Below are 17,172 nucleotides of genomic sequence, written 5' to 3' on the forward strand. Positions count from 1 at the left end.
GGAAGCAGAGGAGTATGATTACGAATAAGTGTGGAAAGAATATCAATAAATTTAGTGAATTTTTCGGAAGGAGAAGGCAAAGTACTAAATGAGAGGTCCCAGTCGATGGTGGCGAGATCGGAGTTGAGGGCGCGCAAATTGCATTTCTTGAACCATAAACGAGGGCGAGATATGGATGGGGATAGAGGAGTGAGAGTGGTAGGAAGAATGTGGAACTTGACGGCAAAGTGGTCAGAGTTAAGCAGAGGAGGCTCGACGGCGACGTTAGAAAGAGGAAGATCATCAGAGGAGATTACAAGGTCCAGGATGTTAGCTGAGGTATCGGAGACCCGAGTTGGGAAAGAGACATGTTGGTGAAGACCTCTAGAAGTGAGAAAAGAGACAAACTGATGATTATGGTTAGGGGGATTCCAGGATAAACTGGGGAAATTAAAATCACCAACAAGAATGGTGGAATCAAGAGGGAGGAAGTTATCTAGATGAGCAATGAGGGAGGAAGTTTGGGAAGTAGAGGAGTCAGGTGGCCTATAAACTAGGGCAATAGTGAAGGGAGAGAAGGAAGGAACATTAGAGGGATACGATGAGGACGGGGACACAGAGCAAGCTAGTATTTCAGAAAGATGAAGAGGATAATGACGGTCCATATTAAGAGGAAGAGTCGAGAGTGAAATGGTCGGTTTAAATAGGAAAGCAACCCCACCTCCTCTTTTTTTGTGATGAACAAGAGGGTCTCTGTCGAAACGGAGAATCTCTAGTCCACGTTGATGGAATAGAGAAGAGGAGATGGAGTCGTCGAGGAAAGTTTCGGACAAGGCGAGGAGATGTTGAGAAGAGGAGGCAAAAAATATCAATAAGGAGATGAATTTTGGAGATAGTGGCTACGCCTCTAACGTTAGCAAGTAAAACCTTAATGCACATGTCATCATAGTTCGAGAGAGTCAACGGGGGAGAGGGATTGAGTGGAGACGAGAGAGGTGCAGATGGAATGGAAGGATCAATAGAAATTCTGGACTGTTGGGTGGGACGGGAAGAGGAAGCTGTGATAACGAGGGGGTTGGAATGAGGGAAAGAAACAGTGCAGGCACTTACACAAAAGGACGTGGCTTATCATTGAGCTTGTAGTGGATATCTTGCATGATGTATTTGGTGGTCTTCGCCTTCAGGTTCTCATCGTATACGAACTTTCTGGATGCACGAAGGGTTTCGAGTTCAGATCGGGTCAGGTCACGGCGGGCTCGGAGTTTGGGCTCGATGGTGTTCAGGAGTGGCTCATCGTTCTTGATCTTATTGAATCCTTTGAGGAAGGTGTCACGTTCGGATTTGGATGAGAACTGCAATTTGAGAGGACGGAAACGGGAAGAGCAAACATGACGATACACCTGTGATGGGATTGGAAGCGAGTGCTTGTTAGCGATGGCGGCAATGAGTTCAGAGTCTTTTCGGTCTTGATTTGGGGATTTATCATCAGGGGCACGTTCGATCACAGCTCTAGTAGACTTTTCCAGGAGTTGATAGGCCTGCTTAGCGATTTCAGTAGGGTCGACTGGAGTTGAAGTGCGCTCAGCAGAGGTAGTCATGGAAGATAGGACAGCATTGGCGAACGATTTGGTAGAGGAAGAGGGAGCGGGGGTAGAGACGGCATCGACAAATACTTCAGCAGGAGCTGAGACAGGAGGTCCAAGTTGGGGCGGGTCGGGAGCGGTCTGGCAAGTATTCGCAATTGTCTTACCAAGTTTGGTGGATCCTTCTTCAATTAGTCCATCTCGGATTTGCTGGATAATGTCGGTTAGGACAATTACGTGCTTGTGCAATGCAAGATAATCTTCATATGCCACAAATTGAGGAGGCTCGGAATCCAGGCTCGAATGAAATTTCCTCTTGGCCGGAGGCGCCATGGCAGACATGGCGATAATTGTTAGCGAATGATAATTGTTAGCGAATGATAATTGTTAGCGAATGATAATTGTTAGCGAATGATTCAAAATCTTAGATATGGCAGATTAAAAAAAATTGACTTATTACAGTATATTTTAAAAGTGAATCTTCATGAGATTATACTACATTCATTTCAGATAACGCTCGTTTTTGAAAATCGTAGAAACCGATCTATGGACGTCATTCTCTTCCTAATCACTCGGGTCTATTTTTTCGAGATCTGGCTCTATTCTTGAAATGGCATAACTTCTGACTTAACTGTAAACATAATTATTTCAGATATTGCAGAAATGCCGTCGAACTTTGACTTCACAATAAAACGTTTAAATCCAGCGATTTTTTCTTCTAAAAATCCATTTCACCTGCAGAATTTTATTTTTAGAACATGTACAAATGAGTATGCGTATCTTTCTTGATATCATCAAGTTCAGTTGCCTACGCAATTTTCAGGAACATTTTCTGTTTCAATTTGACTTTCATATGCAAACACTTTTTCCATACTTGTAACTGGCCGGGCCGGGCCGGGTCGAAATGAAAAATTCTCCGGCCCAGCCCGGCCCGGCGGGTCGACCCGGCCCGGGTCAGGTTCTGAAATGTCAAAAATCTGAAATTTTGGAATTTTTTCGAAGTTTTTATTAAATTTTCGGAAAAATATCAAAGTTTCACATTTTTGTAAGGGTGGATTTTCCCAGGAATTTTTTTAAAAAGTAAATTTCAATCATTTTCTCTCAAAAAAATTTTAAAAATCAGGTACCCGGGCCGACCGGGCCGGGCCGGAAGATTTTTTTTTCGACCCGGCCCGGCCCGGCGGGCCGGGTCACCAGGGCCGGGTCACCGGGTCGGCGCGGAATTTGACAAGTATGCTTTTTTCATAATTTCAAAAACATCCCCTTCGTTTTGAAAATTTGTAAATTTCTGTGAAGTTAAATTGGATGTGATGTTCTAAAAAGATCATTTCAGAAAGTGGTATTGCTTTTTGCACACTTCCTGATGTTTGCAAATTGATTTTCGATTTAACATAGCCTGAAAATGTAGACCTATTAACACCTTGAATTTACTGAGAGCTCAAAAATAATGTGTAAATCTATTTTGTTCAACTTTTGTTCAACTTTTGCTTGTGTTATAGTTCATTATTAGTTTCTAGAAAAAGTCAGATATATGTCTAGACTCATTTCAGACCTACAAACCCTGCAAATTGTTTTTCGTATTACTCTTGCCTTGAAATACAGAACTACGTGCATAGCTATTTTCGAGCAATAGCCTATTGTTTTTATTTGCAGAATAATTTTTTATATCATTGCCTCAAAAAGTGGTAGATTTTTCCAGAAGTGTGCAGAACGGAAATCAGATTCTTGAGAAATGTGCATTTTTGGGTGTTTATTGCGTTCATATGCTTTTCAGTCTATATTCACAGTTTTCTAGAAAACTTGAAATTCAAAGCGAACTTATAATTATGTCCAGCAGTGTATTAGTTTTGTCTTGTGTTCTTTCCAAAAAAATTACACCCGGACCGTCAACTTCAAATTAAAATTTTTTTCTGTGGTTGTGGAAGATATTTGGAAATGTTTCACTAATGAATCATTTGTGATGTTATTCTGATATAATTGATTAGTTAATCAACTTCCAATATCTTTTAAAGAACAACAAAAAAGTCTAAAGTTGACCATTGCATCTTCATTAATGTTATTGTGAATTTCAAGTATTCATAATATACCGAGATTTTAAAAGTTTCAAAAAGTTAGGAGTTAGAAATTTTTCAAAATCTGAAGAAGTTTCATGAACAATTTCAATGAAATTCTCAGTTTCTTTTGACATTACGGTTTCATATTAAATATGAACAGTCTCAAACATTCAGGCCAAAAGTGCAATGCTTCTTGTCTGAAAGTCGAATCCCAGATGATTTTTCTACTGACCGTCATATGGTGCTGACGTTTACGCTAGTGTCTGTCTACAAAATCAGATATCAGTCACAGATGTTATAGATCGCCCTAGTTTCCCATGTCCTATCACGAGGACAACATTCTGCTGATATCAACTCTTTTTTGTCATTCTTTCTGGTAACTTTCATTGGCACATGGTAGCGAAGGCGTGAGAATATTGTGTGCGACTCATAGCAACATCTAAAAATCCAAATGCAGCGTGACTGAAAATTTCCCAGAGCTCAAACGAAGAAACTCCCCGCCCACTTTTCACCTGCTCTGTACCCTTCTACAAAAGGTGCCATTTGATTTTTTGTTCCTTCTCCTTTGCCACCGGAGGTAGTTTGTGTCTACCCAATTTTAGTGATCCAATTTTTTGATTTCTGAGTTAACTCCACAAACTTCCTCATTTTCGATGCCGAAACATTTCCGTTAAAATTAAATTTTGGCAATCAATCAAAGCTGTTAACTTTCGAAAATATTGTGCTTTGATAGGCAATCGGTTAAGCTAATTGAATTTTCCAAAAGTCAAGAATTATGTTCACCCCACCCTCGGCAGATTTTATTTACCAAGAACCACAGTAATCCAATATTTCTTTCAAGAATTTGCTTCCCCGCTTTTCTATATTTGGGTTTCTTTTGAGAATAACTCTTGTACCTCTTGTACGGATTTATTTCCAAATTTTCTATTGTTCCTTATGATACATCCTAAACTTTTATATTTTGACGATTTGTCATCTACCATTTTTTAAAATTTCAGATTATGTCTTTGGTCTACTTGAAAGCGTTGATGTGTGTTTGGGGAATGTTCTGGAATCTTCTTATCAATGCTGCTATTCTGAATGATCGAGTGCTACGGAACTCTTCCACTTTCCTGTTGTTGGCGCTCCACTTCTTCGCGTGTACTGTGGATGTGGGCTCGAGATTGGTATTCGATGTTCCTTCTGAGATTCTTAACCGGCCACTCTTCCGGCTGTCAGCCAACTACGGTAGGTACTTAAAATTTCAGAGAAAAGGAAAATTGGAATACTGCAAAACTTGAAAGTTTATAGCAAACTTTAAACTGGGTTCTGTTTTGAAAGAGAATTCTAACTTCCCTAATATGAATGTAGATTTTGTCAAAATCTTCAAACTCCGCTTGTTGGTTTATTGAAAAGAGTTACCGTAGTCTCATACTCAGAAGTATGATTTGAATGTTTGTTTAGTAATGTCTTTTCCCGCGTGGGCTTAACATATTCCCAATATCAAGTTTGTTGTGGGTGGTACCAGCGTGGGAACTTATTATAGACCGCTTATGGGAATTAAGTCTCAAACAAGATCAAAATTTGACAAAGTCTGTTTTCCGTTTTATTGAAAATGAAACGGTCCATGAAAAAAGCCTAAGTTGGGAAATTTGTTGAATTTGGCTGCCACGTAAGATCTTAGACTAGACTAGAACTAGAAAATAACTGAAAATTGAGTCATTCGTGGGAATCTCGTCTGGGCAGAGATCAGAAAGTTACAGAAGGTTTTGCACAGGGGTTCTGATTAGACAGAGAAAAATCAGAATAAAATACACGTGATTATTAATTAAAGGAGGGTAGTTATTCAGAAATTAGGGTATGCATGTTGACGGGATGATTCAAGTTACCACATTGGGTGGCTTTTGTGCCGATTACACAGTTATATGAAATTGGTCGGAGGATCAACTTCCGCCACAGTAGCTCCACTGGTAGCGACCAGGCACCTCCAACGTTAGTCTTACAAGTTTAGAGCCTCGAAAGGCTAATAGCAAAATTTCTGACTATTTTTTCATGGTACCCTTTTACCGTAACATTATCCGAGTTTATGGTTGTTCTTATTTTTAAAAGATCAGTTAACAACACACTACCACTAATAGAAACAAAATTTGTCAGTTGACCACTTCTACAGAAACCAAAAAATTGGAGAAAACAAGAATGTTTTATTTTGCATAATCTCTGACGCTTGGTTCCGTTTATAAACTATAACCTTTGAAAGGGAAAAAGTATATTTTCAGATGATTTTCCAACCAAACTATTCCACTTCACCACCTACTCATGCTGGTTCATCCAACTCTACTCCTTGATTGCCATCGCTGCCTCTCACATTTTGGCCGTCTACGGCACCCTCTACTATGCTCGTTTCACACAGAAAAAAACCATCATTGTTATAATCGCGATTATTTTTCTATCCATGCTCTCCGTATGCTATCTTTGGTCTCCCGAATTCCCAATCATTTTCCATCCGGAATTCTGGGGGTGGTCTGAGACAAGAGGCAAACCATTGGTCAACTTCTTCTTTTATCTTAACTATGTTGTTCAGGTATTTTTACTTATCAGTGATCTCAAAACAAAAAATATTTCATTTCCGGTTGATTTCAGGGTATTGTTTTCTTCTGTCTCGCACTGACTGATATTTTGATTGTTTACAAATTGAGCACTATTAAGGAATCCGTCTTCGCCTCTGAAAAGAGTGCCACCGTGAGTTTCACGAAACTATATCTATACTATCAGAAAAACCATTTCGAACAATTTCGCTTTTCCGGTCCATGTTTTGTCTAAATTCAATTCTCAAAGTTGATAGTATTTGCTAGGTTGCCCCACCACAAATGGAAATGATGCAGGTGTCGGTGGTGAACAGCGGAAATGCAGTATTGGCTCCAAGGCGAACGACTCGAGTGTCCACCGAACTGAAAGTATCCATAAACTTCATCATCGTCTCGCTGTTTCTCCTTATTCAGACACTCATCTACAATATTTGTACACTGTTAGTCAGCAAACGTTTTTTTTCTTTGTGTCCAGCTGTTGTTTCCGTTTTCCTTATCACTATACTAGTATTTTTTTTTCCAGATACGAAGACAACAACCTCTGCCTCTTCCTGCTTTTTATTGCACCCATTTTCCGTGGAAGTAAATGTCTCGCCTACTTGGTTTCCGGAAGTGCACTTCGAAACGCGATCGCAAATTTGGTGTTGTGTCGGAAGAAGTTCTGATTTATAAATCTTTGTACAATTCGCATCTTCTTTTCTGTCTCTCTCACTTTATATTTTTGTATTCTTCTGCTCTGATACAACTACAATTCCACATTTCCCATATTTCCCAATTCTCCCGTTTTCTCTTATCTGCACATTTTACGAAAATCCGTATGCTTTACTAAAATGAAGCTGGAAAAGAAATCTCTTTAGCCGTTGTCACACGGTGTTGTGTCAAGTCCTCATGCTCATCATCCTCTGTTGATGTTTTCTCTCACACCCTCTTGTATCCACTTTTTTCAGTGGCGACGGGACGCCAGGCGCTGTTTCAGAAACCAAAAAACTAGTGTGTACTAAAAGCCGTGAGAATATGATTGCTATATTCTGCATTACAAGTGCGCGTGGTGAAAAGAGGAGACGCTCTGGCTGTGTTGCCTATGTGCTCATGAGAATTTTTCTCTTTTTTTTTTCTTTTTTTTCTCCCTTCTTTTTTTGCCGTCTGGTGTTGCCGTCGTTTCCAAAAATAGAGAGTAACCTGCCAAATCGTATAGTAGAAATCAAAAAGAGATACTTCTTTTATTAATTAGAAACCGCATATTGTTATCAAGGATCTCTTATTTCTTTCAGCTCAGCGCGGAGAGGAGAGCTGTATCATTATCAGCTGAAGACACTTCTAGACTCTCGGTTCCGAGAGCCAACATCGTATAGAAACTCACTGTTTTGTGTTATCACTGGTTTCAAGTTTTACACCGATTAAAAGTGCAACTGGAGGGCGAGGCAATCACCGACTTCTCCTTATCCTTCTTCTTCCTTCTTTTTCTTCTTCTGCCCCACTCGCACCCCACTCACAGAGCCACTATAGTCCGTCGTCCTCGAGCGCGCCTTGTGCCAACCAGAAATGCTGATCGACACTAGTAGTACTTCCGATTCAACGACTATAATTGATGTAAGTACACATGTTTACAGGTATAAGAACTAATTTTGTTTATTTTTACAGTTGGAAAATCGTTACTACTACGTCAATCCGAGACATGTAAATACGGAATTTAATATTGATGGATTCAAATGGTAAGTCCTGTTTTTCATTTTCATCGGTATCAATGTAAGGGGTCTGTAACTACAGTTTTTTTTTGAATTTTTTTTGAATTACGATTTCCAATATTTCTGAGTTTAATCTCTAAGAGTTAGACGTAACAATAATAGTTTTAAGTTTCCCCAAGGTTTTTCCTTCCTTCTCATTTGATTTCTGGTTTCTTCCTTAATGTTTTTTCTGATGTTCCAAAATAAACGAGACCCCTCATCACGAGGAACGCGTTCTGGATTTATTTTAACGCTCTTATAATTTCAGATTCAAAATCCTTTGTTTATCACCAAATCTGTCATAAACATTGCTCCGCATTTCTAATCCGTGTGGTTTCAGGAGGATCATATTTGAAAAACAACAAATCGTCTTCACCCTTTTATCCGAAGTATCTGAATTTACCTCAATTGATCTCATCATCACTTGCACCGATTTCATCTCTAGTTCCACTTTCGTGAGTCACAGAAAATCCTATCAACTCAGACCATTCAGAAAAATCACTTTCCTGATTAATTGACAGAAAACGTACTATGTTGCAGACCTCACAATTCGCGAGAAGTGGAGAGTCAGTTGTTCATCAGTGGCTGCCTGGCGGCCACCACGTGCAGCTAGAAATTGACCAGACCATTCAGTAAGTACACAACAATGCACTTTTTTTGCTCTCTTGTAAAAAATCACAAGCAAAATTTTGTTTGTTTGCAGTGAGAGCCAATTCGATGGCATAGACTTCAGTCGTCCTTTCGAGCAGACCAATGCTGTCCTACAAGTGGAAGATGAAGAGTTTCATGTCCACACATTTGTAAAGAGATTTTTGAAGCACTCGAAAAAACTAATCAACATTTTTCAGCTGCTCAGCATGGTCTCACAATTCTTCCGTGTTCTATTCAACGGTCCATTCTCCGAGTCTTCCGACCTCACGAAACCAATCGAGCTCAAAGGGATCTCGTCTTGTTCATTTAGAAACTTGCTAAATTGCATATACGCTTATCCAACTGGATTTAGAATTACTCGTATGTAAACAAAGGGGACTTGAGAGCAAAAGTGAAAATTTAATTTTGCAGGGGCCAACATCACTGAGCTTTTGGAGCTAAGCCATTACTATGACTGCCAACGGATCACAATGCTCTGCGAAAACAACTTGATGTACGATGTACGCTGCAACGTCCGCTCAAAGCAGAAAATGGAATTAGCCATCCGTTATGATCTTGAATCTCTGAAGGTACCCTTGATAAATAGAAAAATCTTTAAAACTTTGGTTTCAGAATCACCTTCTTCTCCAGGAACCCCGTCTTGTCGATCTTCTTGCTCTCAACTAAATTGATTTACTATAACCTTCAAACTAAAAACAAACAAAAAATTTTGGTGTACTTGCCACGACTTTATTTAGTTCTGTCTAGTTGTTTTGATTCATTCCAGGTTGTGAACTGATTCTCATCCCCCCCCCCCTCAAATATCAATCCCATTCATATTCCTCGAGTGATTTATTGCCAGCGATTCTTTCAAATAATCGAGTATCAAAAATTGCTTTTCAGTGAAAAACAGAATTTTTCAAAAACAATTTTCTCAATTTCTAGGACGTTTCAATGTTCAGAAAATTTCTCAAAAATTTTATTTTTTTAATTTTAGATAATCCAAGTTGTGGAAAATTCGAAGTTTTGAGCGAAATTTGGGCTTTCACGGTGTCGAATTTGTACTTTTATTTTTCTTGTTACATTCAGTTTTTAACAAGTCATACATTTTCTCTTCTTTCCTTGAGAAACATACATATTTGATAACAATTGTTTACTATATACAAACCAGCAGGGCAAAATTAATCACATCACGTTTTTTTTCCTTTCTTAGCATTTTTTTCTAAACCATTTTTTTCTCTACAGGTAATAAACAATAATTTTCTATGAAAAGTAGCACTTCATCATTCCTAAAAGTAGCACTTCATCATTCGGATCATTTCTAACGTGTTTTCCTGTATTTTTCAATGACCAAAAATTATAGTGTCCTTCTCCTATATTCTTGTTTATCATGATCAGAGTACAATTGTTCTCCAATCACAGTTATAGCCTGATAAGTGAACAGAGTATTCATCCAGTTAGTTCGTGAGGAAAAATACTCGTCCTATTTGTCAGTGGTCGAGTTTTGTTTATGTGTGTTCCACAACACCACGTGACGCCGCTTCGCGCAGCACAAAAATTCGTCTCTTTTTTTGCATGCGCTCCGTTTGAAAGCTGCTATTTTTCTTCTTTTTTTTACTTCAGTTGTTTCATTTTATTCTCAGTAATCCGTTACCAAAAATGTTTGTATCATTGCTCGATACAAAAAAGAACGTCATTGCTGATGACCTTGGCGATATCTCTTGTGTGCCTTCCCTGGTAAACAACAATTATCGTCCTCCACACGTTTGGTCTTACCCAATACTTCCAAATATTTTCTCTGTTTCAGAATGGTCATTCTGCGCTCAAAGGTCACAAGACTCTATCGGCTGTTTTCGAGTGGAACCAAAAAAATCGAGTATTCAAAATTAAAAGTTGCAGTGCCCAAAGAGATTTTTCCGGGTAAAAAAGCAATTTCTTGTGTACTAATGAAAACGAAAAAAAAGTTTCCAGGAGAAAAGCGTGTTTCTTTGAGTCCAACTGGCGTGGCCCTTCTTCAGAAAAATGGGATTTCTGTTTTGGTGAGCGAATTTTATATGAGGGAGGGAAAATGACAACATTTTTGGTTTCTAGGTTGAAGAGGATGCAGGGACATGGGCTGGGTACTCGAATGCAGACTATGCTAAAAATGGAGCAACTGTGACAAGTGTGGATGATGTTTTCAATGCAGATGTTCTATTGAAAGTGAGTGATGGATATCGAATATGGGGATTGTGAGAGAAGAAAGCGAAATATGTATTTTTACCATAAAACCGTCAGACATATTTTCTGGAAAACAGTTTTGAGAAAAATTGTAGTCGGGAAAGTTGGCTGAAATTTTTTTTCAAGTTCGGGATTTCCCATATTTAAAAAAACCTGAAGCCATATTCATGAACATTGTCTTGGAAAATGGTTTTCTTTTCGAAAAATCCGTTTTTTTCCATAGAATATACTAATTTCATTTCATTTTTAAACTCCATTTTATAAACTTTTCAATTCTAAAAAAGATAGAATAATATATTCAGTAAATTACTATATAATTCAAAACCCAAAATGTCTTGCTCTTCAACTCAAAAACTTTTTTTCTGAATTCAAATAGCGTTAATGAATATAGTTAGAAATTTGGAGTACTGTGAACAAGCATAAAACATTTTCCATTCCATACTTCCTGAGAAAATTCAGTTAAAAATTATTCTCCGATCCTATTGGAAAATCATTCAAATAATCTTCTGTAAATTTTTATGCTCCCATATTCCTCTCGAAAAATAGTTTCATTGATTTTTGAAAGAAAATGTTCATAAACACTCTGGTGGGTATATTTTCTAAATGAATTTTTTCTAGATTCGTCCACCAACTGAGTTAGAAGTTTCGAAACTGAAATCTGGAAGCACCCTTATCTCTTTCATCCATCCTGGACAAAACAAAAAACTTCTCGATGCACTCACGAAAACCGACAAAACCGTTTTCGCGATGGACTGTGTTCCAAGAATCAGTCGTGCCCAAGTTTTTGACGCCTTGTCCTCCATGGCCAACATTGCCGGATATCGTGCAGTAATTGAAGCAGCCAACCATTTTGGAAGATTTTTCACCGGCCAAATTACGGCTGCTGGAAAAGTGCCACCGGCAAAAGTGTTGGTTATCGGTGGAGGTGTTGCTGGATTAAGTGCGATTGGAACTGCGAGAGGAATGGGGGCAGTGGTCCGAGGTTTCGATACAAGAGCTGCTGTTAAAGAGCATGTCGAGTCTCTTGGGGCTCAATTCTTGACAGTGAATATCAAAGAAGATGGAGAAGGAGGTGGTGGTTATGCAAAAGAAATGAGCAAGGAATTCATCGAAGCAGAAATGAAACTTTTCGCTGAGCAATGCAAAGATGTGGATATTATCATTACGACTGCTTTGATTCCAGGGAAACGGGCACCGGTTTTGATTACAGAGGTATTTATAGTGGATGGGAAGAAGAACTAAAACCTAAATTGATTTCAGGAAATGATAAAATCCATGAAGCCTGGAAGCGTGGTGGTAGACTTGGCAGCAGAATCTGGTGGTAACATAGAGACAACTCGTCCTGGAGAAGTTTACACTAAATACGGAGTCACGCATATTGGATTCACAGATTTACCATCAAGGTTCGAGAAAGTTCGAAGAAGTTGTTGGAATTCTTATTTTCAGACTTCCGACTCAAAGCAGTGAGCTGTATTCAAACAACATCGCAAAGTTTTTGTTACATCTTGGAAAAGACAAAACATTCTTTGTGAATCAGGAGGATGAGGTATATTGAGTAGTATACAGTATACAATGTTTTAATAGAACGGGAAGTGTTTATAAGAGTATTTCATAGTAAACAGTAAGAACTTACTAATGCTACATTCTAGGTTGCTCGCGGAGCACTAGTTGTGCATGAAGGTCGACTGAAATGGCCACCACCACCTATCAATTTCCCACCACCAGCAGCTCCAAAATCCGAAAAAACAGCTGAAACTACTGCAGATCCACTAACTCCATTCAAAAACACTGTAAATCAAACTTTGATGCTGACTTCAGGTGAATAGAGCCTTATTGATTTTCATACACTTTGAATTCAGGTCTGGGTTCCGTATCCCTGCTCGGCATTGCTGGAACCAACCCAAATATCGCAAGCATGTCGACAACGTTTGCATTATCTGGACTTGTCGGTAAACCATTGTCTTCCGAAGATCCTGTCATCAATTTTGAACTTACAGGCTATCACACTGTATGGGGAGTAACTCCAGCGCTTCACTCCCCACTAATGAGTGTAACAAATGCAATATCTGGAACTACTGCGGCTGGAGCGTTATGCTTGATGGGTGGTGGTCTGATGCCACAGAACAGCGCGCAAACTATGGCCCTATTGGCGACGTTTATTTCGTCTGTCAACATTGGAGGTGGATTTCTGGTGACAAAAAGGATGTTGGATATGTTTAAGCGAAAAGGTAATCTCCAACTTTTCCTATGAAATCGTTTAAGTTTCGTTTAGATGACCCACCAGAGCACAACTACCTTTATTCTATCCCTGCCGCTGTGTTCCTTGGTGGATATGGATATGGACTATACGCCGCTGCACCACTCATCACCTCCTACGCATATCTTGGCTCCTCGTTATGTTGTGTTGGTGCTCTAGCTGGATTATCTTCCCAGAAAACGGCCCGAGTAGGAAACGCTCTTGGTATTATTGGAGTCACTGGAGGAATTGGAGCAACATTAGGCCTTCTCCAACCAGATATTGATACGCTGTACCAAATGGGAGCTGCAATGGGATTAGGATCGTTGTTAGGAGTAGGAATTGCCAATCGTATCAAGGTTTTAGTCTGAAAAAAATCGAAACGCATTTCTAGGTTCATTTCAGGTCACCGATCTACCTCAACTGGTTGCTGCCTTCCATTCCTTTGTCGGACTAGCTGCAACTCTGACGTGTCTTGCCAATTACATTCAAGAGTATCCACATTTTCTGGAAGATCCAGCAAGTGCCGCAGCAGCCAAACTTGCATTGTTCCTTGGTGCATACATCGGAGGAGTAACGTTTACTGGAAGTTTGATGGCTTATGGAAAACTGCAAGGAATCCTTGCATCGGCTCCTACCTACCTCCCAGCTCGTCATCTTCTGAATGGAGCATTGCTGGCAGGAAATGTGGGGGCTCTGGGAACCTATATGTACTCAACAGATTTTGGCACTGGTATGGGCATGCTTGGCACAACAGTTGGACTTTCCAGTCTGATGGGTGTTACACTGACTATGGCTATTGGAGGTAGACCTCTTTTCATCTAGATTGTGAAAATTGAATAACTTTCAGGAGCCGATATGCCGATTGTCATTACTGTTTTGAACTCCTACAGTGGTTGGGCATTGTGTGCTGAAGGTTTCATGTTGGATAATAACTTGCTCACAGTATTAGGCGCCCTTATTGGTAGTTCCGGAGCTATTTTGTCGCATATTATGTGCAAGGCCATGAATCGATCTTTACTAAATGTCATTCTCGGGGGTGTTGGAACAAAATCGAAGGGTACTGGAGAAGCGAAAGCTATAGAAGGAACTGCCAAGGAGATTGCCTGCAATGAAGTAAGATGCTATAGAAAATACTCCCTCAAAATTATAAATTTTCAGACAGCAGATCTTCTTCTAAACGCTCGTTCAGTAATTATCATTCCTGGATATGGGTTGTGTGCAGCCCAGGCACAGTATCCTATCGCACAACTTGTGAAGGAACTTCAACAAAGAGGTGTCAAAGTCCGATTCGCTATCCATCCAGTCGCAGGTGACGAATTTCAATTTGTTGCAATTTCTTATGAACAGTTGGTTTGATATTGCAGGTCGAATGCCCGGCCAACTCAATGTCCTTCTTGCGGAAGCCGGCGTACCCTATGATATTGTTGAAGAGATGGAAGAGATAAATGATGATTTCAAAGAAACTGACGTAGCCCTTGTGATCGGTTCAAATGATACCATCAATTCCGCGGCAGAAGATGATCCGAATAGCTCGATCGCCGGAATGCCTGTATTGAGAGTGTGGAATTCTAAACAGGTTAGACATAAAATCAATTTTCAGAAGAAAAAAATTTTTTCTAGGTTATCATTGTCAAGAGAACCTTGGGAACCGGTTACGCTGCAGTTGATAACCCGGTATTCTTCAACGAAAACACACAAATGTTGCTGGGAGACGCGAAGAAGATGAGCGAGAAACTTCTCGAAGAGGTCAAAGCGAAACCAATATAGAAAAAAACTTGTGATTTGTATTATTCCGAAAAAAACTATTCATTCCAAAATGCAAGTCCTAAAACAGTAAATTCTGACATTTTGAGACCTGGTAATTTTGAGAGGTGAATATATATAAACTGTAAATAAACGTTTTGTGTGTAAGCGAATGTTGACAAAGACCAAAAAAATAGAGAGAAAAACAATAAAAAAATCTGGAATTTTCCTATTGAAGAAGGTAGATCGCAATGAGGGTGAGAACGGAGAAAAGAGAGGACATGGTTCCAATGGAGTTGCATGGAGTGCCGGCCTGGAAATTTAGTAAATTTGGCTTTTAAAATTAGATAGTGATTTAATACCTGTTCGTTTTGGCATTGGTAGTAATAAAGTTGAATTCCGTGGTTTCCAGTCTTCTTGAGTCCATCAACATTGTCTCCAGAGTAGGCACACTCTCTGACCACAGATTGAACTCCTTCAACGTTCTAAACAAATGTATTGATTTTTCAATAAACTTTTAGTTTTGCAGTATTACTTGAGTGATTTTACGGCATCCAATAGCAGCGGTTCCCTTCAATGACCCATCGCTAAGTGGATCGCAAGACTGTAAGTGATAGGATAAGTGTCTTTTTTGAAAAAATAAAAAGATACCTTCTTGAAACCCTCAAGAGCTCCCTCGTCGTTAACTGAGCAAGTTGGGTTTTCGTTGCTAGTGCATTGGAAGCACGAGAGGTTGGCACTGAAAAAAATGTTTCTACGGCGTTCTTGAAATTTAGAACTCACCTAACTCCCAAGGCGAGAGAAGCAAGAAGGACGAAGCAAGCGGCACGCATCTGAAATTTTGATTCATTTCTTAATTCAACAGAAGTATTCAAAATGAAAAACAGGAAAATGTAATTCATGTAAGAAGATTTTGTGTGGCTGTAGAGGAGGAAAATGAAAAGAAAAGAGGGCAACTGCAGAGTAAAATGGAAGATGCTCTGTTGCGAGAGAGGAGAGAGCAGCTAATGCATTCGTCGAAGGCAGTCTATGTGCTCCGAGACGCAGCGACACAACCAATGTCGCTTCACAGCTCAGACAAGATGCACACATAATAAAAGAAGCACGGATAGGTGCAGAGAGAAAAATGAGACGGCAGATGGTGGAAAAAGATTGGACAGAGAGAAAGAAAGCATTGAATATTGAAAATATGATAAAACATCTTTCGAACAGTCGGACGTGTCTGTTTTGAAAATATATAAATGTTCTTTCATAAGCTGATTTAAACATTTGACTATGTTATACTGGTATAAAACTCGGTCATGTGAATGAGAAACACCCGTTGCCGTGGCAGAAGATCCTACAACGACAACTACCGTAGCCTAAAATAATCTTAATTTCCAGATTATGTGTCTTGTTTTCCGTGTGTTTATAGTCATTTTTTCACCATAACTTTTTTTCCAATTTTTTGGGTTAATTAACAGAAAACTAGACGAAAATTAGTAAAAAAACGGGAAAATTAATACGGAAAGAAAGAATATGTTTGAATTACGGTAGTTCTCTGAGCCTTCGGCTACAGCTACCGGCGTTTTTCATCCACAACTCCATTTGTTTGTTTTATTGATGTATTTATGAAAAGTTTTTGTTCGCTCGCAACATAAGAATGTGAATTCTTGATTGGAGAAATGATAACAGTTCAATGTTCTGATATAATGTTATACGTCACACCATTTCACTTTCCGGTCAAGACATGAAGTCAATTGAAACTTATTGAGTATATTTATATATTTAATCTCAAATTTTAATGTTTAGAATGTATCAATTTGTTGAAAATTTCGAATAAAGCTAGTTTCTCATAGGCCGCGTATCTTTGGATAAAAAGTCACTATACTTGTAATTTGAGTCTGAATAGCACATATTCCGTCAAAGATATAAAAAACTGTAATTTAGAAAAGTCCTGATGGTTTAGAGATAAAATTTTTTTTTGAAAATTACAAAGCAATTGGTTGATTTCTAAAAGACAACTTTTTTTCGTTCGTTTTTGTACAGAAATGTGAAAAATTAGAAGAAATCAAAAATTAACTAATTTTAGCAGATTTCAAAACCGGTCACTGACATTTTTCGTAAATTCTACAAATTGGAAAACCAAAAAATTCCAATTTCAAACAATTCCTGCCTGTCGTCTTTTTTAAGAAGAAATGAAAGATCATAGATAACCACAAAACGCAATGGACGCTACGCTATGCATTACTTTTATAGTTCTTTTTCAAATGACCAGAAAAGAAGACAAAAATAGACGACCTTATGTAAAACGGAAGGCATTTTGTAGTCACCATTTATTCTGCTGAAGGAAATTGTGATCGGAAACTGGGAATAGGAAATACAGAAACTTTTTTGTTCATTGATTTATAAATTGGACGCAAATGTTAGTAATTTGAAAATAGAAGTTAAAGTTAA

General features: G+C 38.8%; 5 protein-coding genes across 5 annotated transcripts; 3 read left to right on the plus strand and 2 right to left on the minus strand.

Moving 5' to 3' along the window:
* Positions 1 to 1,085: 1,085 nt before the first annotated feature.
* CBG14835 lies at positions 1,086 to 1,904 on the minus strand (the record flags this gene model as incomplete). The annotated part of the gene is made up of 1 exon (XM_002644771.1): positions 1,086 to 1,904. One exon carries the CDS (start codon positions 1,902 to 1,904, stop codon positions 1,086 to 1,088), a length of 819 nt encoding a protein of 272 aa, XP_002644817.1.
* Positions 1,905 to 4,617: 2,713 nt separating this feature from the next.
* Positions 4,618 to 6,845, plus strand: CBG14836 (the record flags this gene model as incomplete). The annotated part of the gene is made up of 5 exons (XM_002644772.1): positions 4,618 to 4,843; positions 5,872 to 6,176; positions 6,236 to 6,334; positions 6,448 to 6,620; positions 6,704 to 6,845. The coding sequence occupies 5 exons, from the start codon at positions 4,618 to 4,620 to the stop codon at positions 6,843 to 6,845; spliced, it is 945 nt and encodes a 314-aa protein (XP_002644818.1).
* Positions 6,846 to 7,722: 877 nt separating this feature from the next.
* Positions 7,723 to 9,221, plus strand: CBG14837 (the record flags this gene model as incomplete). The annotated part of the gene is made up of 8 exons (XM_045239799.1): positions 7,723 to 7,770; positions 7,822 to 7,892; positions 8,245 to 8,359; positions 8,445 to 8,536; positions 8,608 to 8,704; positions 8,753 to 8,915; positions 8,967 to 9,124; positions 9,168 to 9,221. 8 exons carry the CDS (start codon positions 7,723 to 7,725, stop codon positions 9,219 to 9,221), a joined length of 798 nt encoding a protein of 265 aa, XP_045095536.1.
* A 1,121-nt stretch (positions 9,222 to 10,342) lies between these two features.
* On the plus strand, positions 10,343 to 14,760 carry Cbr-nnt-1 (the record flags this gene model as incomplete). The annotated part of the gene is made up of 12 exons (XM_045239801.1): positions 10,343 to 10,573; positions 10,626 to 10,736; positions 11,373 to 11,966; positions 12,015 to 12,050; positions 12,085 to 12,300; positions 12,404 to 12,572; positions 12,614 to 12,982; positions 13,027 to 13,349; positions 13,396 to 13,795; positions 13,841 to 14,302; positions 14,358 to 14,569; positions 14,614 to 14,760. 12 exons carry the CDS (start codon positions 10,343 to 10,345, stop codon positions 14,758 to 14,760), a joined length of 3,270 nt encoding a protein of 1,089 aa, XP_045095537.1.
* A 205-nt stretch (positions 14,761 to 14,965) lies between these two features.
* CBG14839 lies at positions 14,966 to 15,569 on the minus strand (the record flags this gene model as incomplete). The annotated part of the gene is made up of 5 exons (XM_002644775.1): positions 14,966 to 15,049; positions 15,099 to 15,221; positions 15,272 to 15,340; positions 15,388 to 15,475; positions 15,520 to 15,569. 5 exons carry the CDS (start codon positions 15,567 to 15,569, stop codon positions 14,966 to 14,968), a joined length of 414 nt encoding a protein of 137 aa, XP_002644821.1.
* Between the last annotated feature and the right edge of the window lie 1,603 nt (positions 15,570 to 17,172).

The sequence above is a fragment of the Caenorhabditis briggsae genome (genome assembly GCF_000004555.2).
Source record: "Caenorhabditis briggsae complete genome, chrX, whole genome shotgun sequence".
In the NCBI taxonomy this organism is placed as follows: Eukaryota; Metazoa; Nematoda; class Chromadorea; order Rhabditida; family Rhabditidae; genus Caenorhabditis; species Caenorhabditis briggsae.